We start from the raw sequence: 26,522 nt of genomic DNA, 5'->3' as shown, positions 1-26,522 counted from the left end.
AGCACTGTGTATTTAATACTATTGGTCTTTTTATATGTTTTGTTTTACTGTCCTTGGTATATAATTTTCTTTGTATATGTTGAGTATATTCATTAAATATTATTTGCAAAGTCATGTTAGTGTTTACATTTGACAATAGCAGACGTGCAGGCCTGCGTGCACAAAACAAGCTGTTCTGAGCATGCGCAAAATAAAGCAGTGTTGTTGAGGTCACTCACCATGGTGGATGTTTTGTCACTTTTCTCCCGTAGCTGACCACTTTGTGACTGCGACAACGCGAGACTGCTGCGGGAATGTCTAGCGCTACAGGTTATGGGCCCAGTCAAGCTGGTCAAAAGTGGTTGAGACTTTTATTCGCCTGTGACGAGAAAAGTTACGAGCTGTGAAAGACGAGATTCCTCGCGCACATTGAGCTGCCCTGCCTCGGACAAGTGCTCCTGGAGGCGCCGGAGATTGACGCGGAGGACGAAGAAGCTCTCGCTGAGGACGAACGAAAGAATGGAGAGGCATCTACGGAGCTTGTGCATTGTTTGGACAATAAACAAAAGTTTATCGCTGGTCATGAGAGACGTGAAGCGTGATGGGCGGAAGGCACTGGAGATTCTTCGAGAACACTACGCTGGAAAAGATAAACAAAAAAGTTTTGAGTTTATATTGTGAGCCGTCCTCCCTCCACAAAGCCAGCAACGAAACGGTAACTGATTACATTATTCGGGCAGAGACTATATTTACGTCACTGAGGAGAGCAGACGAACACATTAGTGATGGGCTGCAAATAGCCATGGTAGTAAAGGGGCTACCTGAATCATTCAAGCCATTCGTCGTGCACATCACTCAAACCAATGATGTTGTGACATTCAGTGAGTTTAAAATGAAACTCAGAAGTTATGAAAGCACTGAGAAATACAGTCATAGTGACGCTAATGTGGAAGAAGACAATGTGATGAGGACGAGCGGGACGACGAGGCCACGTGGCAGAGGACGAGGAAAGAATATGGACTTAGCCTTCATCGAGTGTTATACTTGTGGCAAAAAGGGACACATGGCCAGAACTTGTCCTGACGAGACCCAGGCTCGACGAGACAATCGGAGATGGCAAGGAAGAGGGCGCAGTCGAGGACGAGGCCGTGACCATGTGAGGAAAGTCGATGAGGAAACGGAGGATGAGGATGCATCATTTTGTTTCTTCAAAATGAGTGAGTACTCTACTCAGCAAGGCAACAAGAAGGGACTCATGGTGGATTGCGGCGCTACAACACACATGATTAATGATGCCACAAAGTTCAAGACAGTTGATAAAAGTTTCAGACCCGAGGATCATGTGATTGAGCTGACCAACGGCACGAAGGTGAGCAGGATGGCGAAGATGAGAGGAGATGCTGAAGTCTACTTGCTGGACAGCGAGGGGCGTAAAGTGAAAACGAGACTCAAGTCAGCACTCTACATACAATCATTTCCACAGAACATATTCCCGGTTAAAGCAGCAACTGCCGGCAGAGCAGAGATCCACTTCAAAGATGGGGACGACTGGTTGATCCATAAGACTGGTACCAAGTTCAAGATGGACGTATATGGTAGGCTGTACTATCTTAGAACAATAGAGGATGGAGATGTTGACAAAGTGTGTGCTAGTTATGACATTCAAACGTGGCAAAAGGTACTTGGTCATTGCAATTTTGATGATGTTCTCAAACTCGAAAAGGTGGTAAAGGGGATGTCAACAACAGGAAAGAATAACAGGTCTAATCAAAATTGTGAAATATGTGTACAAGGAAAATTTGCGCAAGGCAGAATCAGATGCAAAAGCTACAGCTATACTAGAGCTAGTCCACAGACCTGCGTGGCCCTATAAAGCCAGCTGATAATGCATACAGATATGCGATAACATTTACTGATGATCACAGTGGAATGATTTTTCCGTTCTTTATCAAGGCAAAGAGTGACACTACAAAGGCTACAGAAAAGTTTGTAGCAGATGTGGCACCTTATGGAAAAATAAAATGCATTCGATCAGATAATGGTACGGAGTTTACCGGTCAAGGTTTCCAGTCTTTACTGAGGAGTTAAGGGATAAGGCACGAAACCAGTGCACCCTACTCTCCTCACCAAAACGGAACTGCTCAAAGGGGCTGGAGAACCCTATTTGAGATGGCACGATGCATGCTTTTGGGTAGTCATCTTCCAAAGCATTTATGGACTCAAATTCTAAATAGGTGCTACAGTAGACGTCTCAAGCAGACGCCTTACTGTGTTCTTACAGGAAAGGTCCCTGACCTCTTACACATGAAGATTTTTGGCTCTGAATGCTATGTGTACAAGCAAGATAAAAGAAAGCTGGATTTGAGATGCGAAAAGGGCATTTTCATTGGTTATGATAAATATAGCCCAGCATATAACATGTATTACCCTGAGACAGGAAAAGTCCTAAAACATAGACTGATAAAGTCTATCACCAAAAACAACACAAATAGTCAGACTCAGACAGATGACATACATTGTGAAATTTACAGATATGAAGACACAACACAGAGGATAGTCAAGCTGAGTCAGACACCACCTAAGGAAAATAAAGAGGAAAGTATAGAATCAGGTGTGACCCAGACAGATACAGCTACAAGACTATCCTACAAGACAAAGAAAGACTCCCAAATATTTAAAAGAGTACCAATGTAAAGCTGATGGTAACAAAGATTAAAGTGAAAATGTGGATTATTTCTACAGAGTGATTTATGATGTGGGCGGCACGGTGGTCGACTGGTTAGTACGTCCGCCTCACAGTTCAGAGGTCGTGGGTTCGATCCTGGCCCCGGCCTCCCTGTGTGGAGTTTGCATGTTCTCCCCGTGCCTGCGTGGGTTTCCTCCGGGTACTCCGGTTTCCTCCCACATTCCAAAAACATGCATGGCAAGTTGATTGGACACTCTAAATTGCCCCGAGGTGTGATTGTGAGTGTGGTTGTTTGTCTCTGTGTGCCCTGCAATTGGCTGGCAACCAATTCAGGGTGTCCCCCGCCTAGTGCCCGAAGACCGCTGGGATGGGCTCCAGCACGCCCGCGACCCTTGTGAGGATGAGCGGTATGGATAATGAATGAATGAATGAATAAGACTTTCAGTCTGACCCCACTACCAGAAGGCAAGCATGCAGTGGCAGGTCGCTGGGTCTACACGGTAAAGGAAAGCCCAGATGGATCTGAGACTTGTAAAGCCAGATATGTTGCAAAGGGCTATGGTCAGAAGGAAGGCAATGCCTATAAAGAGACCTGTTCACCGAGAACTAACATGACCTCTGTATGAGCAGTGGTACAGGTAGCGGTCCAGGAGGCTCTCACCATACACCAGATGGATGTAAAGTCTGCTTACCTCCATGCACCAATGGACTGTGAGGTTTATATGGAACAACCTGAGGGTTTTGAAATCGAGTCGGACACAGGAGAACGATGTGTGTGCAAACTCAACAAGTCATTATATGGCTTAAAACAGTCCGGACGCAATTAGAATATGTTACTGCATGAACACCTTACAGACAATGGTTTTGTGCAAAATTATGCTGATCAGTGTGTCTCCAGCAAAGAATCCAAAAATGAGAAAGTGATTCTACTAGTGTGGGTAGATGACTTGATCATAGCAGCCAGTAACAACAACTTACTTAGTGATGTCAAGAAAATGTTGAAGAAAATATTTAAGATGAAAGATATGGGCCCACTTAAATACTTCCTTGGGATTGATTTCAGACAGAGTGAAGGGTAAATTAAAATGACACAAGAGAGGCACATCAGAAAGATGCTGACCAAATTTGGTGTGTCTGAATGCAAATCGAGATCCACCCCATGTGAACAAAAATTACACTTCGACACTGAGGGTGAAGTCATTGACTCAACAGGATATAGAGAGATGATTGGTAGTTTAATATACATTGCAACTAGGGTTGCCAACTGTCCCGTATTAGCCGGGACGTCCCGTATTTTGGGCTGATTTGGTTTGTCCCATATGGGACCTTAAATGTCCCGTTTATTCACTATCAACTCTTGCAAATACAGAAAACTGCAATCTACCGATCCTGTAATATAAGATGCTTTTAGTAAAGCTTTGGATGGCGATCGATTGTCAATAACGATGGACACAGACGGGTTGGCAGCTCAATGTCTTTTACTTGTATACTTGCTCGAATGTACATTACTGGTTCTTAAACAGTGATAGCACATTACAGCGCTCCTAATGGAGACTCGGTACTACACATGACAGATCCTAGATCAGATAAAGCGTCAGTCTCAGAACAAGCGGCAATCACTCCACCTGTCATGTAAGGACTTCTCTCTGGCTGAGCAAAATGACAGAAGACTGTTGAGTCAGTCAAAAGCAGCCAGAAATATCCATAGAAAAAATAAATTTGGTGAGTCACACTGCTCTTTTACATTTCAGATTTCTTACACCCATTTTTTGATGAAAAGAGCCAAATTGTGGTTTCATATGAGGTTTCATATTAGGTGACATATCGCCGCTGTCCTGTGAAAAACACTGTCCATTTTTTTCATTTTTTCTTATTTTTACATGAATGCGCTTTCAGCATTAACGTGAAAATTCGAAAAAAAATCCCAAATTCATACATCATCTTCACACCAACGTGGCACCGTGCACCTGTCCCTTATTTAGAAGTGAGAAAGTTGGCAACCCTAATTACAAAACCTACTAGACCTGATCTGAGCTGGGTTGTGAGCAAGTTATCACAACACCTAGCAGAACCGAAAGAACAGCATTGGACTGCAGCCAAACACCCATTGAGGTACTTAAAGGGTACTATCAGTCAGGAGCTACTTTTCCGAAAATGTGAAAAAGGCCTACAGCTTGAAGCATATAGTGATGCTGATTGGGCAACAGACAAATATGATAGAAAAAGCACAACTGGATACTGTTTCATTTTAAATGAGAATGTTCCAGTAATATCATGGAAGAGTAGAAAGCAGCCAAGAGTGGCACTATCAACCTGCGAAGCTGAATATATGGCACCAGCAGCCACTGTTCAGGAAAGTATGTACCTTGTACAACTACTGAAAGGGTTGAATAACAGTGATCAGCATGAACCAGTCAAGATCTATGTGGATAATCAAGGAGCAATAGCTGTCGAAAAACCCAGTATGCAGACAAAGGAGCAAACGTGGATGTAAAATACCATTTTGTACGGTCCGCACACATAGATGGGAAAATATCCACAGAGTACTGCCCTACTCTAAATATGGTAGCTGATGTCCTTACTCAACCCGTGACAAAAGTAAAGTTGGAAAAGTTCAAAGGATATTTGTTTGGAGAATAAAAATAAACAAAAAGGAATGCCAATTTGAGTTTATTGTATTTTGGAGTTAAGTATGTATATTTTTGTTTTTGTTCACCACTGCAGAAAGCTATACACATGTCTTTGAGTGGGAGAGTTGAGTATATTCATTAATATTACCTGCAAAGCCATGTTCGTGTTTACATTTGACAATAGCAGACGCGCGTGCCTGCGTGCACAAAACAAGTTGTTCTGAGCATGCGCAAAATGAAGCAGTGTTGTTGAGCTCACTGATGGATGGATGTTTTGTCACTTTTCTCCCGTGAATAATAACAAGTAGGTGAAAACTTTGTGACTGCGACATCGCGAGACTGCTGCGGGAATGTCTAGCGCTCCAGTATAAGATGCACATCGGGTACAAAAGAAAAGCAGAGACAGCTTCTGTACGGGGGAGAGATTCCTCCGTAACCCGCGTTAATGCGAGATGCTTCCTCTTGCTACACCACAGAATAAAAAGGTGATTGTCCTGACCCCTGCTTGAGTGTTCGCCTTCATGAGTACCAGCGTCCATCTTAAGTCTGCTATACATGCATCCACAAAATTGGCCATTACTCAGGTGACCAACCAGAGTTTACAATCACAAACCACACACACTTAATAAATGCATTCATGCATGCATGTATCAATATGTGTTCTCATTTGGCTGCAGTGACAGTCTTGTCTCCCTTCACCATTAGGAACATGTTGCTGCTTAGCTCCTTAATTAAGATGTATGAGTCGCAGTGGCTGTGGATGTGTGACTTGTCATCCCCGTCTACCACACATGAACTCTGTTGTCTGCATAGTGTTTGGCTGGGCAGAATGGTTTCAAAGCCAGGAATGCTGCTTAGTTTAAGATATCACACATGCTTGGCAGCGAATGTGCAGAAGCTTCTCACACACTCACTCATACGGAGGAGCAGTCAGCAAATTAAAGTCCAGGGAGCATGCATGCACGCACACACACACACACACACACACACACACACACACACACACACGCCCCTCTGAGTGGCTTCAGCAATAAAACATCTTGATGGATAGCCACTAAGGTGGAGGTGTTCATTTGAGGCACACACAAATGTCAACCAACCAACTATCAAAAGAGCAGACCATTTTCAATCATCACATTAATCATTAATCATCACACTACAGACATAATGATTGAGTTTGGCAGCATGTTATACTTGTTACTCTTCCCGATGTTCGTGATTTGAAGTCTGCGTTCGATAAAACATATTTCAGAGCTAAAAAAAAAAAAAGGAAAAATGACATACCGTAATTAATTTCCCCTAATTAAATTGCAAGGACCCGAAGTGGTCCCTTCGTGAAAGGCCAAATGTATCACTCACCTAGAAAATGTCACTGCCAACAGAGAATTACAAGAGGAAGCAGATAATGATTTTCACAGCTACATTTCATCACATTAGTAAGTAACTTCCCCACATAAAGTACAGAGCAAAAGTTTTCAGCCACCGATAGTTTTGTATATTTTCATCAAACAAATACAGTAATCCCCCTGTAATTTATCGTGAGTGTTATGTTCCAGACCACCCCCACAGAAGCAGTGCCCTGATAGGTAGGTAAGGGATTCATTCAGGTGCTGCAACCAGCATCATATGACACATCATACAAACCACCGGAGGGTATGACCGGTCCGGCCCAAGGACGGACTGCCCAGCTCTGATATACATATATATCTATATACATATAATTTCCAAAATTATTAACTCCTTAAAACAATGCTAAAACTATGCTGCCAAAATGTAAAATTCTTATTAACCGTGGCAAAACTGGCACTTGAGATACTTATTTTTCAATCTTTTCTGATACTGACTAAGGAATTCTTCTTTCAATTGATTTTTGTGGTCTGCAAAAGGAGCCTTAATATATATATATATATATATATATATATATATATATATATATATATATATATATATATATATATATATATGTATATATTTATACATATGTATATATATATATATATATATATATATATATATATATATATATATATATATATATATATATATATAGATATTTATACATATGTATATATATATATATATGTATATATTTATACATATGTACATATGTATATGTATACATTTATACATATGTATATGTATGCATATGACATATATGCTAATGACATTTCCGTAGATGACAAGGTTGTAAGAACAGACAAACATGCTCATGGAGAAATGGCTCTTGTTTCCCTTATGAGGCGTAATGAGCTGGATGGAGTGAACCCTGTATCTTATAATGTGATACAAAGATTTTTTTTTTGTCTGTTGTGAATGACAGGAATGACTAGGAATAACAAAAATATGCATGACCAAATAATTTCTCAACAAAGTGTACAGGCCTGGTACAACGTCTTTATTCTGTGTTCGGGATGTTTTTACCGAATGTTTTTTTTGTTTTTTTGGTTTTAACATTATGACTGCTATTTTTTCAACCTACCTAGAACTCCCAGAGTTTTATTACGTGAAAAGTATATTAGCAGAAATATATTAGAACCACTGCCACCCCCAGTGACTTGTTTTGCAAGATTTATTGACCAGAGTTTAACCTAACTTGTAACTAGTGAAATGACCAGGCCATGGGAGTTCTAATTGGGTAGAGGACACTGAAAGTGCTTGTGGAACCGGCAACAGGGCAGTGAATATGCTTGTGTAACTTGGACCATAATAACACTTGGACAGTACAACAAAACAATGAGGAGTGTTTATTAATTTAGATTCAGAAATAAGGGTTTCTTAACTGTTTTTGATTTTATAGTGATTCATCTTTGTTTTTTGCACAACCTCTCTTCAGCCTTTGATAGAGCTGTCAACAACACTTAAGCGTTGAGCGTGAGTCTCACTCATTTCTGGTCCAATCCCACCTTTTACTTTAATTTCTCACGCTAAGAAAAAGTACCACTGAAAAAATAAGTGCAACTGGGAGTGACATTCCGGTTCTACCGGAATTGTTCATGTTTCTAATCATCGGTGCTTCATTTCGATTGCCAAATTCGCTGCGGGGAAGAAGGACCATTAGGAATTGTGTGTGTAGAGCGTGCAGCGCTATTCTTGTCAGGGGCACGGCGGGCCGCAAAGTTTTGTCAGCGGCTTTGCCTGTCTGCGGGGTCGATCCCGCTCCCCAATGAAAATGAACAAAGGATGACCAATAACAAATGTGTCCACGTGGCACACCTCAAATTACTAAGCAGGAAGTGTGAGAATCGGGTAGGTAAACAAGTAAAATATCCAAGCCAACATTGAGCCAATAAGTTAAAATGGAACTAAAACCAGCTCAACACAAATGCGAATGGCAAGCTAACATTTAGCTCAGCATGCGCTGCATCTACTCTACATGCAGAGCCGGGCATTTTACTAAAGATTTGTGTTCTGGTTATCGCCTTCCGCCTACAGCCAGGCTAACCTTCCACCATCCGTTTATCCGCCATTTTTTCCGGCCAGACAATATAGTAGTCGCCTATTGGCCGGTCCGGCTATCATTTTAAACGGGCTTCCGTTAGCGTTTCCAATTACCAACTTCAACAAACTACCACTAGCACAAGGAGGTAATGTCATAGCTCGAGGTTTGTATCTTCCCCTGCGATGGGCCCATTAATCATCATTGATGATAAGCAAAATACAAGATGACAGCAACAAAAGAGAAAAAATAAAAAACACCACCCACAACCTTTCTCTTGAAACCTCATTGGCTCTGTCAGCCTTGACTGACCACCGCTATTTTTTTTTCTCTGCCATTAAAACAATTTTGCAAGCAAACTGATTGAGAGGTCCTTCATCATACAGCAAGACAATGACTCAAACAACAAAGGATTCATCAGAGGAGTGTCGTTGCAAGGTTTTAATTGGTGAAGTCAATCTCCAGACTTAAACTCTAAATAGCATGCATTTTTGCAGCCAAAGAGGATACTGAACGGTGTAACCATGCAAACAAAACCACACAGCAGCAGAAAGGTGCCGCAGTGAAAGCCTAAAAAAGTATCCCAAAAGAATGCAAACATATTGTGTCTTTGATGGGTCACAAGCTTGCTGCAATTATTGCAAGCAAATTATTTCCATCTGAATATTTCGTAGTCAATTTCAATTAGCAGTTCAAATACTTCTGCTCGCCTAAATTGCTCTTTCATTACTTGTAATGTTGTCTTTTAATTGATGTAAACACCTACCTTTAAAAGCTGAACTTTTGGTCTAATACATCTTTTTTGTCCAACCCAAATGCAAAAGTAAAACAATTGGCCTCACTGTTTCAATAATTTGGAGGGTAGTGTAGTATATCGACATATTTTGTTAACTCACCCGCCTCAGACAACCTAGGTTATTTTCTATGCTTTCATTTGACCTTGAAATTATGACAATTTATGTAATTTTGATGACAGACAGCAAGTAAAATATTAAGAGATTCCATAGAACATTGGTGTGGGAATCCATAACATCAAAATTGTACAGCCCGGAATTAAAGTACGATTATGATTTCAAACAAGCAGGTGTTTATTGAAGGATCAAGGGAATAATCATTGTCATTGGAATCATTTTTGAAAAATGCAGTAATAAACCTGTGTGTAATCTATTCTTAGAATTTGCATTCCATGTGAAAAAGTACAGCTTAAATTCACTTTCTTTTTAACCTATCCTCATTCAATCTCGTTCAAGTATTCACTTAAATTTGCTTCTCTGATACAGAAGTAATGCATTACTTCATACAAGTGAGCTTGAGTTGCATGCATTTTCTCATTCTTATCCTGAGACTGCCTGGCAGTTGATACCCAAAGGCCAGACATGCTCCAATTACTGACAATGAATTTCACTTCCAATATATATTAAATTAAATTGTTGATTATTATAAGTCATTAATGTACTATAAATATATACACTTGTGACGATTTACTGAGGTAGCCTTAGATAAATCTTCAACAGCTCCCCTTGGCTTTGCTTTGGGTATACCATGACTGCCCTCTAGTGGAATTAAAGCAGTATCACATATGCCTCAGCCACTTACCATAAAACCATAATAAATGTAAATACTTGCAGCATGATAGGCCTGTGTGTTGGAGTAGTTTATTGTCACTGACACTGTTATATTTCTAGAAGCACTTTTATTGTGTAGAGACTTGTTTTGCATTTTCTCAAGCAGGCCAATGAATAAGAAAAGATAGATTTTATTTTGTTGTGAATGTGTTTGTCAACAAGGGACACCCATTAGGGAGATTCATGAATCCTGACGTGTCTTTCAAGTTGTGCTGTAGAAATTTCTAGAACAGTGGCATTGTAGTGTTTTGTCATTGAAGTGGATATACATCTCTCTCTCTATATATATATGCATACATATATATGTATACACACACACATATATATATATATATATATATATATATATATATATATATATATATATATATATATATATATATATATATATATATAAATAAAATAATTAATAAAATACTTCTGTTTGCTACTCGAGCATACAGGCCTGATTGGTTTGCTGCTACAATGAAAGATTTTGCTTTTTACACTGAAGAACGCCGGAGACCTGACAGCACGACTACTGATCACTTGACATCGGTCACTTTCCAGACTAAAGCCCTTCTCCCTCGAGCGCTCAGTTTAGATGGGAAGCCAGCTCTTGGAAGCGTCTTGGTTTTTAGAACTTTTTCCATTTACGGAGGATGGAGGCCACTGTGACCATCAAAGTAGCAGATGTTTTTTTGGGACCCTTCCCCAGATCTGTGCCTCAAGGCAATCCTCAGATCTCTGAGTTGACAATTCCTTTGATGACATGCTTGCTTTGTGCTCTGGCATGCAGTGTTAACAGTGGGACCTTAAAACAGTGTTTTTCAAACGTTTTTGGGTCAAGGTACATTTATTTCATTGAGAAAATCCCATGGCACACCACCAGCTGAAAAAAATCTTATTTTAACAATATAAGTGTTATATTGTTTATATAAGCATAATAATAACATTGAAGAATGACGTTATATTATAACGTCTTGAATAGGAATCAAATAAACACAAAGAAAAAGTATTTTATAATGTTTGATATTGATACTTACTCAGTGTGAAACATGGGCTGTTTGGATAAACATGCATCACTAATTCGTTTGTCTCTACACAAAGACAACTAGCTACCTGCTGCTGCTAGCTGCTGGTATGGAAGAGTACTACAATGTAGCAAAGACATGATTACGCTGCCAGGCGCTAGACTGCGCAGGCACACAAATTAAATAATTTCCCACGGCACACCTGACAATATCTCGCAGCACACTGGCCTTAAAAGACAGATGTGTGCATTGCAAAAACAAATCCAATCAAGTGAATTTTCCACGCGTATGCCAATTAGGCTATAGTAACATCTCAAGAAGATCACTGGAAAAAGAAGGCACTTGAGCTCAATTTTGAGCTTCATGACAAAGGCTGTGAATAAGTACTGCGCATACATGTTTCTAAATTATTTTTTTCAGTCATTTTGAGGGATTTTAAGGAACATTTCATTTTTCAAGAAGGCCATGATATAAATGAGGAAAAAAGATTAGCACTGTGAATACTTTCCAAATGCACTGAATGCTGTCGTTATCTGTGTTTTTGTTTAGATGCCTTGTTTCATGCCTTGTGGATCAAGTCTTGTCCTGTTCGTTAGGTCTTTTTGTTTCCACCTGTGGGTGTCAACCCGGTCCCTCGTGTCTTCCAATCAGCACCCTCAGTCACTTGTGTCTTGTCAATTTCCTTGTACTGTATTTAGTTCCCTGCCTCCTTTCTGTCTGCATTTGCTTTTGTTCCGGTTTCTAGTCCCTGTCAGTTCTCATGTCCTGGTGAGTTCTTTGTTTGTTACTTTGACTCAAGATCGTTTGTACTTTTTTTTAATTTAATATGTGATCATCTCATACTAGTGACTTTTCTTCTTTGTTTTGCATGACTGAAATTGAGTACATTTCAAGAGCTCTCCTGCCTTGCTTTGCTGCTTCCCTGCACATCACCACACCAGCCTTCCACAGAATTCTGTATGTGGTAGCTAGATGGGAAAGTTGCATTTCGTTTGATTTACAGCTGAGAGGCTCTGTTCATGCCTGAACCTAAAAGAATATGTATAAAACATGGATGGATGCACAGTATACTGTATGCGTGTTCACGTTGAGCTCAAGGGCTCGATTCTGCCTAGGCAATTTTTTTTTATTGGTGGAAAAAAAAATTGGACCAATCGTTTGTTGTTAATTGTATCTTTAGTCATATGTTGGAGTTATATAAACCTACAAACCAGAAATATGGACCACTGGAATTTTAAATACATTTTTGTTTTGAAAAACTGACAAAGGATACTTAGAGTAAGTCACAGTGATCATTTCTCTAGGATTCAAATTGCCTGAGGAAATGCATTTTTCAATATCTCAAATCTTTGTACTTATAGGTCAGAAATAAAGCAGTTCACTGTAGTATCCACACAAAGGCTGCCATTGCAACAAGTTGCTCTGTATTCTTCTTGAAAGAAATGCTTTTTGATTTGCTGAATGTGGGTCATTTCTCCCAGCTGTTTCTGTAAAAGGAAATGCATACGAGAGGTTAGAAAAAATAACATTTGAGGCCTAAAACATTTATAATGAGTTCAGGGAACAGTGGGTAAGGACAGCTGCTATATGCGGCCAAAGACAATGAATGGATATTTGAATCCAAACTTGATTTCTTGGGGAATGAAAACCCAAGTGGCATCATTCTGCATGCTCCCCAAGACCCCAAGAAGTATTTTGAGAGCAATCTTGGGAGACCTGTGATCTCTGGAAAATGACTTTCTTGCCGAACAATTTTTATTTATTTATTTATTTATTTTACCTTCACTTTCAGCATTTATCCAAGACGCCACAAATATTTTCTAAATGACTCACACAACTAAAACATATTGGCTTTCACACATTTCTGATGTCGCTGATGGTGTAGTGGTACACACGCCTGAGTTGTGTGCAGGCAGTGTGGGATCAGTTCCCGCCCAGTGACAGTGTCTGTGTGTGCCCTGCGACTGGCTGGCGACCACAGTTCAGAGTGTAGTCTGCCTTTAGCCCATTGACAGCTGGGATAGGCTCCAGCACCTTCCCGCGAACCTGTGCAGGATAAGCGGTGTGTAAGATGAAATGACACACATTTCTGACTACACTGCGGATGTAGAATCTTTCATTGAACACACAAAAGCTTCCTACTGGTTTGGACGTAATGTAGGCATTATGGATTTGTCACTGCTACAATGGGGAAAGCTCTGGCTTTGCTTAAAATAAGGAGGAGGAAGCGATGAGCAGCAGCTGGAAAAGGGAATGTGTTCATCTCAACTGAACTTATAGAGCACTTTTAAAAACAACCGTCGCTGAATACAAAGTGCTGTACACGGAGTAAAAGTAAAACATACAATATCGAAGACGGTTGAAACAATAAAAGAAAAGCATAAAAACAGTAAACACCATACACACGAAAACAATGCAGAGTGGCCCATAATTTTATTACATCCTCCACGTCTTTGTTGCTTGCTAGCTCCAGTAGCCTGTATTTCGGTGACCTGCGGCACTGGGCAGGTGCATAGGGGTAGAGGAGCTCAGAGAGGTAAGGTGGGGTGAGATATCAAATATGTATAAACAAAAGAATCTTAAAATGAACTCTAAAATGTTCAGGGAGCCATTAAAGGGGGGGCAGAATTGGAGTTAGATACTCCCTCCTCCTAGCTCTAATTATTAGTTGAGCTAGCAGCATTTTGGACCAACTGGAGACGCTTGAGGAAGGATTGGCTGACTCCAAAATAAAGTGAATTACAGTAATCCATCTGACATGTAACAAAGACACGTATTACTGTTTCTAAGGCTGGGTCTTGCCATAGGACACATCGGGATATTACTTGGGATTTTAACCCAAGTCCCTTGTATCCAAAGTCAGGGGTCGTCTTAACCACTGGACTATCCAGCTCATAGATGTCAGCATTCCCGAATGATATAAACATCCGTAAAAAAGAAAATGAAAAGGGAGAGGAATACAAAGGGCTGAAGGAAGAACTATAGAAAATGTGGAGTTTAGTCAACAGTGGTGCCACTAGCGAGTGAGGTTCTGGGGGCAGTTAACCCCAAGATGGATGGATGGCTCCAGCAGATACCACAAACACCTGTCATCTCTGTGCAGAAGAGTGCAATACTGTGAACAGCTAAGATCCTGTGCAGAACCACAGGTAGCCACAGGCGCTTCTACTCAACTGCCGGTTGAGTTGAAACACCTGCGTCAAAGCCAAACCTGCAGGGTTTTCACTTTCAAGACCTGGATTTGACCACTCTGGTAACAATGGTGTCAGAATGAGGCCTCTTGCTCACTTTTGTTGGAATTCAAATGGTTCTCATAAATTGTACAATTTATAACACGGTCAAGTTGGGGGTTACCAAGAGCAGAGGGGGAGAACATTGGGTAGCTCAGACCAGGGGCGGGGCCATGGGTGGCCCTGGGTGTGCACAGGCCCACCTAGATTGACAGACTGCCCACCCAGTGACATTCATGAAAAAATAAAACCTTTTTGTAAATTATTATTACATTATTTTTGAATTTGTGTTTCATTGTTTTTTTAAATTGTATTTAATATTAAGAATGGCATAGTTGTAGTTGTCTAAGGAAGATATGAACTTCATATTACTCAGTTTGTAATTTTATTTGAATATATGATGTGTCGGGACAGGAGGATTGTGCTCAGTGAGAGAAATATTCAAGCCCACCCTGCCCACCCTGCACTACATTTATTCCCTTATTGATCATACGCTGGTCTTTTTGATTTATTTCTCAACTTCAGAAAGATGAAAAAATATTCAAAAAATCTAATTTTATCTACCCATCACTTTTAATCGACCATAAGTAATACATTTCAATTGTGTTGATGTCCCAATATTTAGGGTCCTGAGTCAACAAAGCAAATAGGACATTTTTTGTTTGTTTGCTTGTTTGTTTTTAAGAATGAAAAGAGCAAGCAGGAATACACACCTTTAGCGTTGTTTATGATTCTGCCATTTGTAGTGGACGTTGACTTGTAGCCTGGTTGCCACTGGTCATATCACTCTCCATGGCAAAGGGTTCATTATGGTTTCCAAAAAGACTGGCTTGCCTCTATTTTGGAAACATTTGCCAACATGTTTTCAGATTATTTAAAAAGAAAAATTGTAAATCACACCTGGCTGCCACTAACAGATAATTTGAGAAAATAGCTAATTATATTACAATGAAATAAAAATGCTTATAAACTATAACAATTTTAATGATTTAATCAGATTCTCATTTCTAAATGATGTGTGTGTAAAATTTACACATACATACATAACCAGTATCTGAGAACTAGCGGGCATATACTGTCAATTATTTAGGCCCACAAATTCTCAGACACAGATTATTTTGACATGCATTCCTACTATTCACTTATCCATAATCCCATTTTGTACTCTTACCCTGAAGATTTCTTCTACAGCTTCATCAGTAACTCTATCCATGTCATCTTCATTTAGTAGATCACCAGAGATGGTCCGATGGAGCTCTGGAGCGGCCTCCTCTTCAATGTTTCTAAGTCCTGCCTGATAGATATAGCTCTAGTTATAGCATCAATGTCCATTTTTTTGCATCTAATTGGCATTGAAATGGATTTTAATGGCTACAATTGAAGGGGATGCTACGTTAGTCAAAGTATAAGAAAGCATATAACGCAGTGACCCACAATATTCCAAAAAAAGCACCTTTCCTCCTGAAATATTGTTTCAGGGTCTTTTCTCTAAGTGCTTGCATTTGCATTTGATTTACTACGAGAAGTTTACCGATTTATAATGCAGGGTGAGGATGGGTGATTTTGTTCATTTTAGACAGTTATTTGACACATCATGCAAACTCCTGCAAATAAAAACAGTTTGCGGTAGTGTGAATACACGACAAAGACGTGCTCTTTGCAGACTTGAGTCCTTCCTCAAGATGGAACTCGTGTGTTTCTGTTTTATGTAGCGTTGCGAGGTAGACACATTTTTCAGCGATTGAAAAAAAAAATGTAATAGTGATATAAAATAAGAAAGCGGAATGCTCACCACTGTTCTTATTTTTTACAGTTTAAAATGAAATACATTAACTGAAAAGAAATTTATACAATTAAATTCACAGCTTGCCTGTATCTCATTTGTTGCGTTTTTCTTTGTAGGGCGGCAACCATAGTATTCCTCCTGTCTTTTTTTCATTTTCCTGAAATAATCCTGGATTAAGAATGTCGCATAGAATTTTCCCACAGTCACTTCATCATCTGATAGAAAAGATAAGCATAAGAAAGAAATGAGTCATTATTAATTCTTGGTACCATAGTCAACTCAAAGATGATCTACCAGTAAACACCAAAAACCAAAATCACTTTTTTTTTTAATGCTTGAAAGTGACCATCGCTATATCTGAATATTAGACCCCTGAGAAAAGTTCCACTGTGGTTAAATATTTTTAAGAATTTCATTCCAGCGTCTAAAATCAGCTGTCTAAAAACAGTACAAAGTTGTTGTTGTTGGGTTTTTTTTTAGCAGTTTTACTGCCAAACAAAATTCAATCAATACTCTGAAAGTCCCATAAAGCAAATTGAAAAGACAATGAAAAACAGGAAGTAAAAAGTCATATTTTGAAAACAACCACCACTTCTGCTGCTTCTGTCATCACCAAGGCTATCTACATTTATCTAGGATTGGCATAGCACTGAAATATCTGACAACACTGGCCAAAAAAGAGTCAACTGATACTGCAATAATATGGTGATATTGTTTTTTTTTCTCTCTCTTATTACCGGCATTTCTTTCAGAAAAAGTGTTACAAAAAACAAGGAAAACAGCTACAGCAAATCGACTAGAGTTGACCATTTGATGCTGGCTGAAATGAAGTCTAGTAAGGTAGGCTAATGCTACGTTCACACCGGACGCAAAATGAACCGTGGCGTGGCTGGCATGCCTTGCGCAAGTTTGATCACAGGTGTTCATTTGTGCATTTTTGTGCTCCTTGCTCCACATGTATCGGAGGAGAGGTGGGTCATTATTTGTTTAAATAAGTGGAAAAGGACCATTTTCCTCATTTCAACAACAATGGATCAAAAAGCAACCGCGGCTGCTTTATTGTTATTGTCTCACAAGTCCCACCAACTACCGGCCCATCGACAAGCACACAGCTGCTCTTGAATTTAGTTTTTTTTGGTTTGATGAAAGAAAAAGTAATAAAGTGCATTTATTGAATGATTTAACTTTTTTTTTTTTTTAAATGGGATGAGTTTTAAATATCATTAATTACAGAAATCCTTTTTTTTCCCCTGCAAAGACTTTCTCCCAGACATGTCTGTTATTGGTCCTGGCTTCATGTACCTGTATACAGTATATCAATTTGTAAAAATTTAATTTCACTTCTTCTTTCTCTGTGTTGGCATAGATTTATATAGGGAAGGAAACTATCGGCTTTTGAGGAAAATGTCATCCTTGGCAGTACGTGGCTGCCAATGTAGCGCATGGATGGTTTCTGCCTTCTTTTAGCTGCAAATGTAAACATGTTTTCTACATGAAAATATTTTTATTTATGAAATAAAATTAAAAATATAAAAATAATGCATGATCACAGAACAAATTACTCAATGAGCACCGTACATCAGTTATCAGGATGCATCATCCGAGCCTGTACAGGCTGCGTCCAAACAAACAAGGTGCGCGGCAAATAATGACATTATTAATAATAATAATAGTAATAAGTAAAACTTTAAAGTCTGTATTGTATTTTATTCCCGTGTTGATAGACTGGATCGGTTCTCTACAATTGGTTAATAAATAAATACAATTAAATGTTCCTGTTTGATCAAGGTTTCCTCTTAGCCTATTGTTAAAGTGTATCTACCTCAAGATATGATGAGACTGACTAATTTCAGCCTTTATTCCGAGCTCCTATTGCAAGGGCGGATTATGGGTGGGCCTGGGTGTGCACAGGCCCGCCCAGATTGACAGACTGCCCATCCAGTGAGATTCATGAAAAAAAATAAAATACTTTTAAATGTTTTTGTAAATTATGAAATTATTTGTGAATTTGTGTTTTGTTGTGTTTTTTTATTGTATTGAATATTAAGAATGGCATAATTGTGGTTGTCTAAGTAGGATCTGTATTTCATGTTATTCATTTTATTTGAATATACGATGTGTCGGGATAGGAGGATTGTGCTCAGTGAGAGAAATATTCAGGCCCACCCATTAGCCACGTTCTGGGTCCACCCCTGTTCTATTGATATTAATGTCTCAGAGATGTATCTTTTTACTAGCAGTTTGTGTTGTATTTTTGTAACTGGAGATAATTTCAACTGCAAATCTGTGTTATGGGTTTTTATTTGTAGGTCTATAATTGTTATTTTGTTACAGTTTATTATATGTAACTGAACAGTTGGCAAGCTGTGTCATATGCATTTTGGGTGACTACGACAGCATTTTTCAACATCATAATCAAATGGCCGACACACTATGCTAATGCTAACAATATTGCTGTCTTGGTAAAGTTCAAGAACTGTAAAAAAAAAAAAAAAAGCCGCCGAGTGAACAGGACGTCATTTGGCTGTGTGTGACGCAGTATGCCCGATGCTGATTGGCTGGTGTGAACATAGCATTAGGCAGCATGATTATTTAGGCAAAAATGGATGGTAGAGGGGGAGAGAAACTCGGCATACTTTTTTTAGATTAGAAAAATCGAACTCTAAAATTATCTGTGATGATCCCAGACAAATTGCTATATACTGCTCAAATTTGTAAGCAAATTATACACTTCCCAGTATTGTAATAGGACTGCGTCGCTTTTCTAGATTCAATTAAAGTGAACAGTGTTGACGACATAAATAGAGAGATCTGTGACGCCCCTTTGACTCTCCTAGAAATTACAGACTCAATTAATAGGCTTAAATCTAATAAATCTCCCGGGGTAGATGGAATTATTTCAGAGTTTTATAAAGCGTTCGCAGAATGGTTAGCTCCCTTCTTGTTAAAAGTATTTACAGAAAGAATTGATAATGATTCGCTCCCTCCTACATTAACACAAGGTCTGATTATGCTCATTCCTAAATCCAGACGTGTTGCTGCTTGGTAACTGGCGCCCTATTTGTCTTTTAAATAACGATTACAAGATATTAGCAATTGCACTTGCCAAACGACTCAAACTAGTATTGGATGCGATCATAGACGAATCTCAGTCCGGCTTTATGAATAACAGGCACATATCTAATAATATTAGATTGGTGCTAAATATTCTAGATTACTCTGAACTAATCAATGACAACAGTCATATTCTATTTCTGGATTTCCATAAAGCTTTTGACTCAGTAGAACGCAACTTTATTTTAGTTCTTTAGAAAAATGTGGTTTTGGGCAATTTTTCCGCAAAGCCATTCGAAGCCTATATGCTAAAAATAACTGCTCCATTAAATTGAGTACTGGTACCACACCTTGTTTTGACGTTAATCTGGGAATCCGGCAAGGATGTCCGATTTCTCCTTACCTCTTCCTCCTTGTCACGCAACATTTGGCTAATTATATTAAATCAAGTGTACTGAAAGGTATTATGGTGGCGGAAAAGGAAATAATTATTAGTCAGTTAGCAGATGATACCACTCTTTCTCAAAGACTCTCTCCAGATACCCCGTGCTCTGGAGATAATAAACATGTTTTCCAAGGCTTCTGGTTTATACCTGAATGTGAATAAATGTGAGCTCATGGTAGTAAAAGACTCAGTTAGAGACTCAATATCAAACATTTCCGTCAAAGACACTGTAATATATTTGGGAATATCCATTGTTAAGGACATCAAAAACAGAAGTACTACAAAATTGCGTTAATTGTGTCCTTAAATCCTAAACGTCCATATTAGATATTAGGAGGGTTTTTTTATGCGTTAAATTGTGTTCTTAAATCGTAAACGTCCATATTAGATATTAGGAGTTTTTTTGTTTTTTTTTATGAGCAAAAGCGTTTTATAAAATAAATGAATACAAAGCTCTATTTAGCTTTTTTTTTTGCTCATATAAAAAAACGATCCGATCGGTGACTCAAAATCCATGACCAATCCGAACCGTGACTTTTGTGATCCGTTGGACCACAATGTGTATGTATGTATATGACTCTGTATGGGATCACTTCGCGCTAATGGTTTAAAACGCGTCCGGTGTAAACGTAGCATAACAACTTTTGTCATATATTATTTGAAAGGAAGTAGTTATAATCTAGAAAAATTTTGAGTCTTTAAAGGCATATTTCCCCAAATTTCATTGAACTACAAATGCCTCGATGTTAAAGACATTTGGAAATTGAGGTTCCGCTGTAGCACATAGTGTGAAAGGTTTTGTAATAAATCACAGATATCGCTTAAATCTGACTTTTGTATAAAACTTGACGTTTTTTGGGGGGGACTTTGTTTTTCATGCTAACCTCCTATCGGTGGAATGACTTGGTCCAGCAGTTTCATGCTAGTACGCTTCCAGATCTTCTTAATAATTGCTCTCAACTCTTCATTGGCTTGTTCAAAATCACCTAGACAGCAAGAGTGACAGTCATATCAATACGACAAGACAAACATAAATTAATAAATGACATGACACAAACTTGCACAAAATAGAAATAAGACAATTCTGTTGATTCAGGACAGCGATTTCTGATGCAAGCAATAATCTGACATGTGCACTGAAGAAGAATAACTACCTATAGGTTTAACAATTTCACTCAGGCACAGCCCACTTTTACTTACAAGACTAGAGGTAATGTGATGATTCCATATGAATTTAAATTATTATTAAAATATTATTCAAACAAACTATACATTTTAGGGATGTAAGAAAAGCAAAATCTTACAGTGGGATGTCTGTATTTGGGGACTTGAAGGGGAAATCAACCCAAACATTTTTTTTCAAGAATATGTTGTATGCAGTCCCACAAGTTGAAACACAGCATTCTGATTAATATTGCTCCTGTGGAATATGAGTTAAGCATCAAAATCCACCCCTTTTCAGCCATCTAAGGGGGCGGCCATTTTTTCACTTCTGTCGACTGAAAATGACATCACAACTGCTCAGGGCTCAGATAACGACCAATTGTGGCTCAGCTTCAGAAAATAGGTCAGCCGTGATTGGTCGTTACCTGAGCCCGGAGACACTGTGATTTTCAGTCAACAGAAGTGGCAAAATGGCCGCCCCCGGAGATGTCTAAAAACGGGTGGATTTTGCTGCTTAACTCATATTCTACAAAAGCAATATTAATCAGAATGCTGTGTTTCAACTAGTGGGCCTGCATAGAACATATTCTTGAAAAAAATATGTTTGGAATTAAGTGCCAGAAATAGTAACCTTTAAAAAGAGTCCAAAACACACTGGTCAATATAGAGATTAAAAAATGTGTAAAGTATTTTGTCAACAATTGCAATAAATATCTCTTCACATCAAGTTTGCAAATCAATATACAAATATTATCACAAATAATTTCAAAATATGTGCATAGTGCAAAGTAAAGTGAAAACAGAATGAACTTGCAGTTGTCAGAAATCTCTAACTATTTCCAAGTCCAGTCATTGTTACAGTACTGTATACACCGAAATATCAAACCAGCAGAGCTGCGAATTCCGCCTAGCCGATGGACCTGCCTATGACAGACGCCCATTTTGCCGACGATAAACAGGAAATAAAAAAAAAAAGACTGATTAAGCATAAGCGGAAGTGGATTTTCGCCCGTCTATGTAATCGTCTATAACCTGACATTGATGATTACTGCTTCGTTTGATGCAGGTAGGTTTGCTGCTTGATTCGTGTATTTTACATCAGGCATGTTTCTGGTCAGCTAATTGGTCCTAATAGCGTGCCATGTGACCTCACACTTTGCGGGTCACAACATAGACTCCAGACAAATGTAGATGCACGTTCACAGACGACTCCTGTTAGTGCTGCTTGTATTCTCCTGTTTATCTCAGAAAGAAATGTGACAGAAACATGCCGAGTAGAAACTGCTGCTATGGAACTTGCGGAAATGACTCCCTCCACATATGAAGGATGTATTCTTTATTCGTTTCCCAAAGCCAAAACCTCAAAGGGATAAATGTGAATGACGGGTCAACTTGTGTGCGGACATCCAAGTTTAATGCCAGCAAGGTGAATGTTGTGAATGAATGGCATGTAAAATAATCGACGGACCGACCGATAGGCGATTACTGTTTGGTTCGGCCGCTCATAAACGGATGGCGGATGGGTACCCCGGCTGTAGGGGGAAGGCGATAAACGGAACCTGAATTTTGAATAAAATGCCCAGCTCTGCAAACCCCAAAAAAATCCATCCATCCATTATTGATACCGCTTATCCTCACAAGGGTCGCGGGGCGTGCTGGAGCCTATCCCAGCTGTCTTCGGGCAGTAGCCGGGGGACACCCTGAATTGGTTGCCAACCAATCGTAGGGCACACAGAGACAAACATCCGCACTCACAATCACACCTAGGGGCAATTTAGAGAGTCCAATCAACTAACCATGCATGTTTTTGGAATGTGGGAGGAAACCGGAGTACCCGGAGAAAACCCACGCAGGCACGGGGAGAGCATGCAAACTCCACACAGGGAGTCGAATCCACGACCTCTGAACGGTGAGGCGGACGTGCTAACCAGTCGATCACCGTGCCGCCCGCATTTCAACTACTTAAATATGAAAAATATTGCCAAACTAGAGTTGTGACCCTCCCTCTCATCAACAATTTCCCCTTGCATGTTCTGAGACATGGCGATGGTGAAACCCTCAAATGCTATTGAACTGTGCATGTTACTCAGCAGGTTGTTTGTAGGTTACAAAAGAGAGTAGGGTTGATGACGTTCCAAATTTACTGGGCTGCAAAAGGTCGATCCTGAGGGTGAATCTCAATTTTCTTCCCAGCTTCTCTCTCCTTTATATATTGTAAAATGAGAGCAGTTCAGCAAAATAGAAATGAGATGAGCCATTAAGCCTCTGTTACCTTCATCACTTTGCCTTGCGGAGTGGTTTTCAAGTTGACAGCATAGGGCAGTGTTTTACTTCTCAGATGTTGGTGTTCAATACTGTCAAATTCTATGGCATTGCGACAATTTTGAAATCGAGATACCACAATATTTACAATAAAGTTACATCTCTAATACCTATGGTAAATAAATGAATAAATAATAATTAAAAAAAAGGAAAATCACAAACCTTCTGTCTTTATTTTCAGTGCAGTTCTAACCAGGGCAAAGAGCGTCGCGTTGAAGGTAACTGTTCCATCACTGTTGAGAGGCATATTCATGGAGACGAGCCTCTGCAACAAAAGGAAAAAGCAAAAAACATACATATGACCAGTTTTATTTCTTGTTTTTCGGTGGCTCTATTAAGATGCAAATGTGTTTTTTGTGTGTTTTTTATGTTGACCTTTAAATTCAAGAAGGCGATGTATGTTTTTCTGACGTCAGTTTTTCTTATTGTACGAGTTTTATAAGTAATAAGTTTGAAATTATGGCAACTGAGGGTGTGTGAGACGTATGGCGGAAAAAGCGTTTGACCACACACACACACCCACGCACATGTCACAAGCTGACCGAACCATAGTAAATCGTGACGACAGATTCGAAGTTTCAGATTTATATCTTTATTGTTTGGTTCGGAGGACGATGGGGAATGTTTTGAATTAATTGCGTGTGAAAAGTAAATGCGGGTTTTTGTTAACATAAATTAACATTCTGGATCGCCATTTGTTCCACTGTGATCAGTGCGTCAACAACCCCGCTCAAGTGGCTTATTTTTTGATTGGATAGAATGCCATTACACCAACATTATGTTGAGTCATTATAAATTAAATGAACATATTGGCTTGACAGTAACGGTGCAAATACATTTTCAATATTAACAATCAATGACATGAAATGCAGTCAAATAAAAAAAAAAAATAAAAAAAAATATGGCATGTCATGTAAAAGTTTATAGTGAATGTATGTACGTGTGTATATATATATATATATATATATATATATATATATATATATAGGTATATGTATATATATATATATATATATATGTGTTAGCTCAGACATAATTTTTCTGCTCAATAGTTTTTGACAATGTTTGTTATGCTTGCAGATCTAAGCTTTTAAAATGTTAAAAATGTTATTTTCTTATCAAGCATATCCTGATATTTTGAATTAATAAAAAAATAATAATAATAATTTGAAGTTATTTTGTCAGTTTTAATTTTGTTGCTTTTTCTAGATTTTTGTAGAAGTACATGCCTGAAGACCTCCATCGTAATCCCCCTACCCAAGAAAACACCTGCAACCAGCCTCAATGACTATCGGCCAGTAGCAGTTAAAGATCCATGCTTGCCTGATTGCTTGCCCACTGCCAGTCGCAGTCTGCCTCCCGAGAGTTGACACGAGTTTAGCGTCGCGAAACGTTTTATGTCAATATATCCAAAGTATTGTGCAGAACACTTTTTTACTTTCCCAAGTTGAAGTGGACAAGGGTAGTAATGTGCATTTGCATTTTGGTGGCGATCGGTCGTCGTTTTAGACAACAGAACTGACAAAGCGAGCAATATTATCACACTTGGCTCCCTCCCGTGACGTAGACCGCTGAGACCGAAAAAATAACAAGCCCATCCCCAATAAGGGGCGGGGAAATTTGTCTTAAATCTAATCACAAAAAAGGCCCTTAAATCACTACAGAGTCTTTTGAGGGGGCATTTTAGTATTGATGTCATTTTTACATGCAAACCTATTATATAAGTGCCAATGTTAAGCTCATCCAAGTGTCCCTTTAATGCCTCGGGATAGCCAGTGGCATCTTGAGGCCATCCTGGCCACTCCCTGTTTGTGCTACTCACGTCGGGCAAACGGTACAGGTCGATAAAAAACAGGACAAAAAGACTGAAAAACAGCTTTTTTTTCCAACTGCTGTAAGAGCCCTCAACAATCTCTCCCTGTAATACATGAAAAAATACGGTACTAATGCAACAAACTCCAGTATTCAATATACCGGTACATATTTATCCTGCGGTAATATATGCACTATGCACCTTATGTAAATATCTGCTCAATCAGTTTTCTGTAATGTGCCTTTTTATTTCAATTTTGAGCTTGATCCTTTTATTTATTCTTTAAATATATTTGTATCTTTGTCTTTGCACTGAATGGCCTGCACCTTACTTTTCGCTGCACTTATTGTAATAACAATAAATCGCAATCTGAATCAAGCATCGACTTGGTTTCAGTGTTGCCAACTTAAATATATCGTCACCGTAATCAGTGACTTCTCTGTCCATTCTAGCAACTATTTTTCCAAATATGACTAGCACCAAAAGCAACTGTGGTCTTGTTAGCTATATCTTATTTCCTGCACAGTGGAGAGAAGAGAGGAATTTCTCCTCGTAATCATTTGATAGTCATATGAACAACCAATACTGTGGTTTGTGCTCATAATGTCAGCACATTTTAAAAATATAGAACAAATATGGACACTGTAGACATGTTTGTCATATTTTCCTGCTTTTCTGAGACTTAAAAAAAAAAAATTAAATGGAGGCAGAGTAATTCATTTGTTTGCTGGCATGTTTTCAAACACAAAGTTTCCTTCTTGCAACTATGCACCATAGTTGAAAGAATACAAGAGTTTGTTGTCACATGTACAACACAAGCATTATTTTCAAGAAATTCCTTTAACTGTAGTTGCTGTAGGCCTCTTGGGTTATCTTATCCTTATCCTTATCCTTACTCTTATCCATTTTAATATTCCCCCTTCATCATTCAATGGTCAGTATACCCTCCAGAAATGTGTTTGTTTTTTGTTTACAATCAACGTATACATTTAAACTAAACCAAACAGTCCAAAGCCTCTTTCAGTGAATATTTCTTTCAGTGAGTTTTTCCTCCCCCATCTATTTATCTGGCTTGCCCAGTATGTAAGGAACCAGTGCAGCATCAGAGGTTCAAGTTAACCCGAGAGTTTGACGACTTCTGGTCTACTGAGATGAAGTCTGAAATCCTGGCTTCTCCTCTTTGTGTTTAACGTTGTAAGTAATTGTAGCTGTTGCACCGATGTCACAGCACTCTGATGATCTTAATGGGTAAGCAACATTGTGTGCACGTACACATGCATGGCCCAACAATATCATGTTTCTTGTGAGTTTGGACCAAAGAAAATTTAAAAAACAAACA

General features: G+C 38.9%; 2 protein-coding genes across 2 annotated transcripts in view; one reads left to right on the top strand and one right to left on the bottom strand.

Moving 5' to 3' along the window:
- The first annotated feature begins 215 nt into the window (after nt 1–215).
- The window catches only part of LOC147141677 (uncharacterized), an 87,531-nt gene continuing 61,224 nt past the window's right edge, over nt 216–26,522 (top strand). The window contains exon 1 of the mRNA XM_086039993.1: nt 216–1,574. Within this exon, the coding sequence (XP_085896119.1) occupies nt 581–1,574 (994 nt within the window). The 5' untranslated portion in view covers nt 216–580. The remainder of the gene's footprint in view (nt 1,575–26,522) is intronic.
- LOC147141678 (dihydropyridine-sensitive L-type skeletal muscle calcium channel subunit alpha-1-like) overlaps nt 12,252–26,522 on the bottom strand; it is a 75,490-nt gene continuing 61,219 nt past the window's right edge. The window contains exons 37-42 of the mRNA XM_086039992.1: nt 23,533–23,635; nt 20,769–20,870; nt 16,470–16,600; nt 15,771–15,893; nt 15,313–15,435; nt 12,252–12,856 (exon numbers count right to left, since the gene is read on the bottom strand). Of these exons, the coding sequence (XP_085896118.1) occupies nt 15,325–15,435; nt 15,771–15,893; nt 16,470–16,600; nt 20,769–20,870; nt 23,533–23,635 (570 nt within the window). The 3' untranslated portion in view covers nt 12,252–12,856; nt 15,313–15,324. The remainder of the gene's footprint in view (nt 12,857–15,312; nt 15,436–15,770; nt 15,894–16,469; nt 16,601–20,768; nt 20,871–23,532; nt 23,636–26,522) is intronic.

The sequence above is a fragment of the Filicampus tigris genome, chromosome 9, assembly GCF_054856515.1.
Source record: "Filicampus tigris isolate MCC_2025a chromosome 9, RoL_Ftig_1.0, whole genome shotgun sequence".
In the NCBI taxonomy this organism is placed as follows: Eukaryota; Metazoa; Chordata; class Actinopteri; order Syngnathiformes; family Syngnathidae; genus Filicampus; species Filicampus tigris.
The sequence above is the reverse complement of the archived record's forward strand: the minus strand, read 5'-3'. Positions and strand labels throughout refer to the sequence as shown.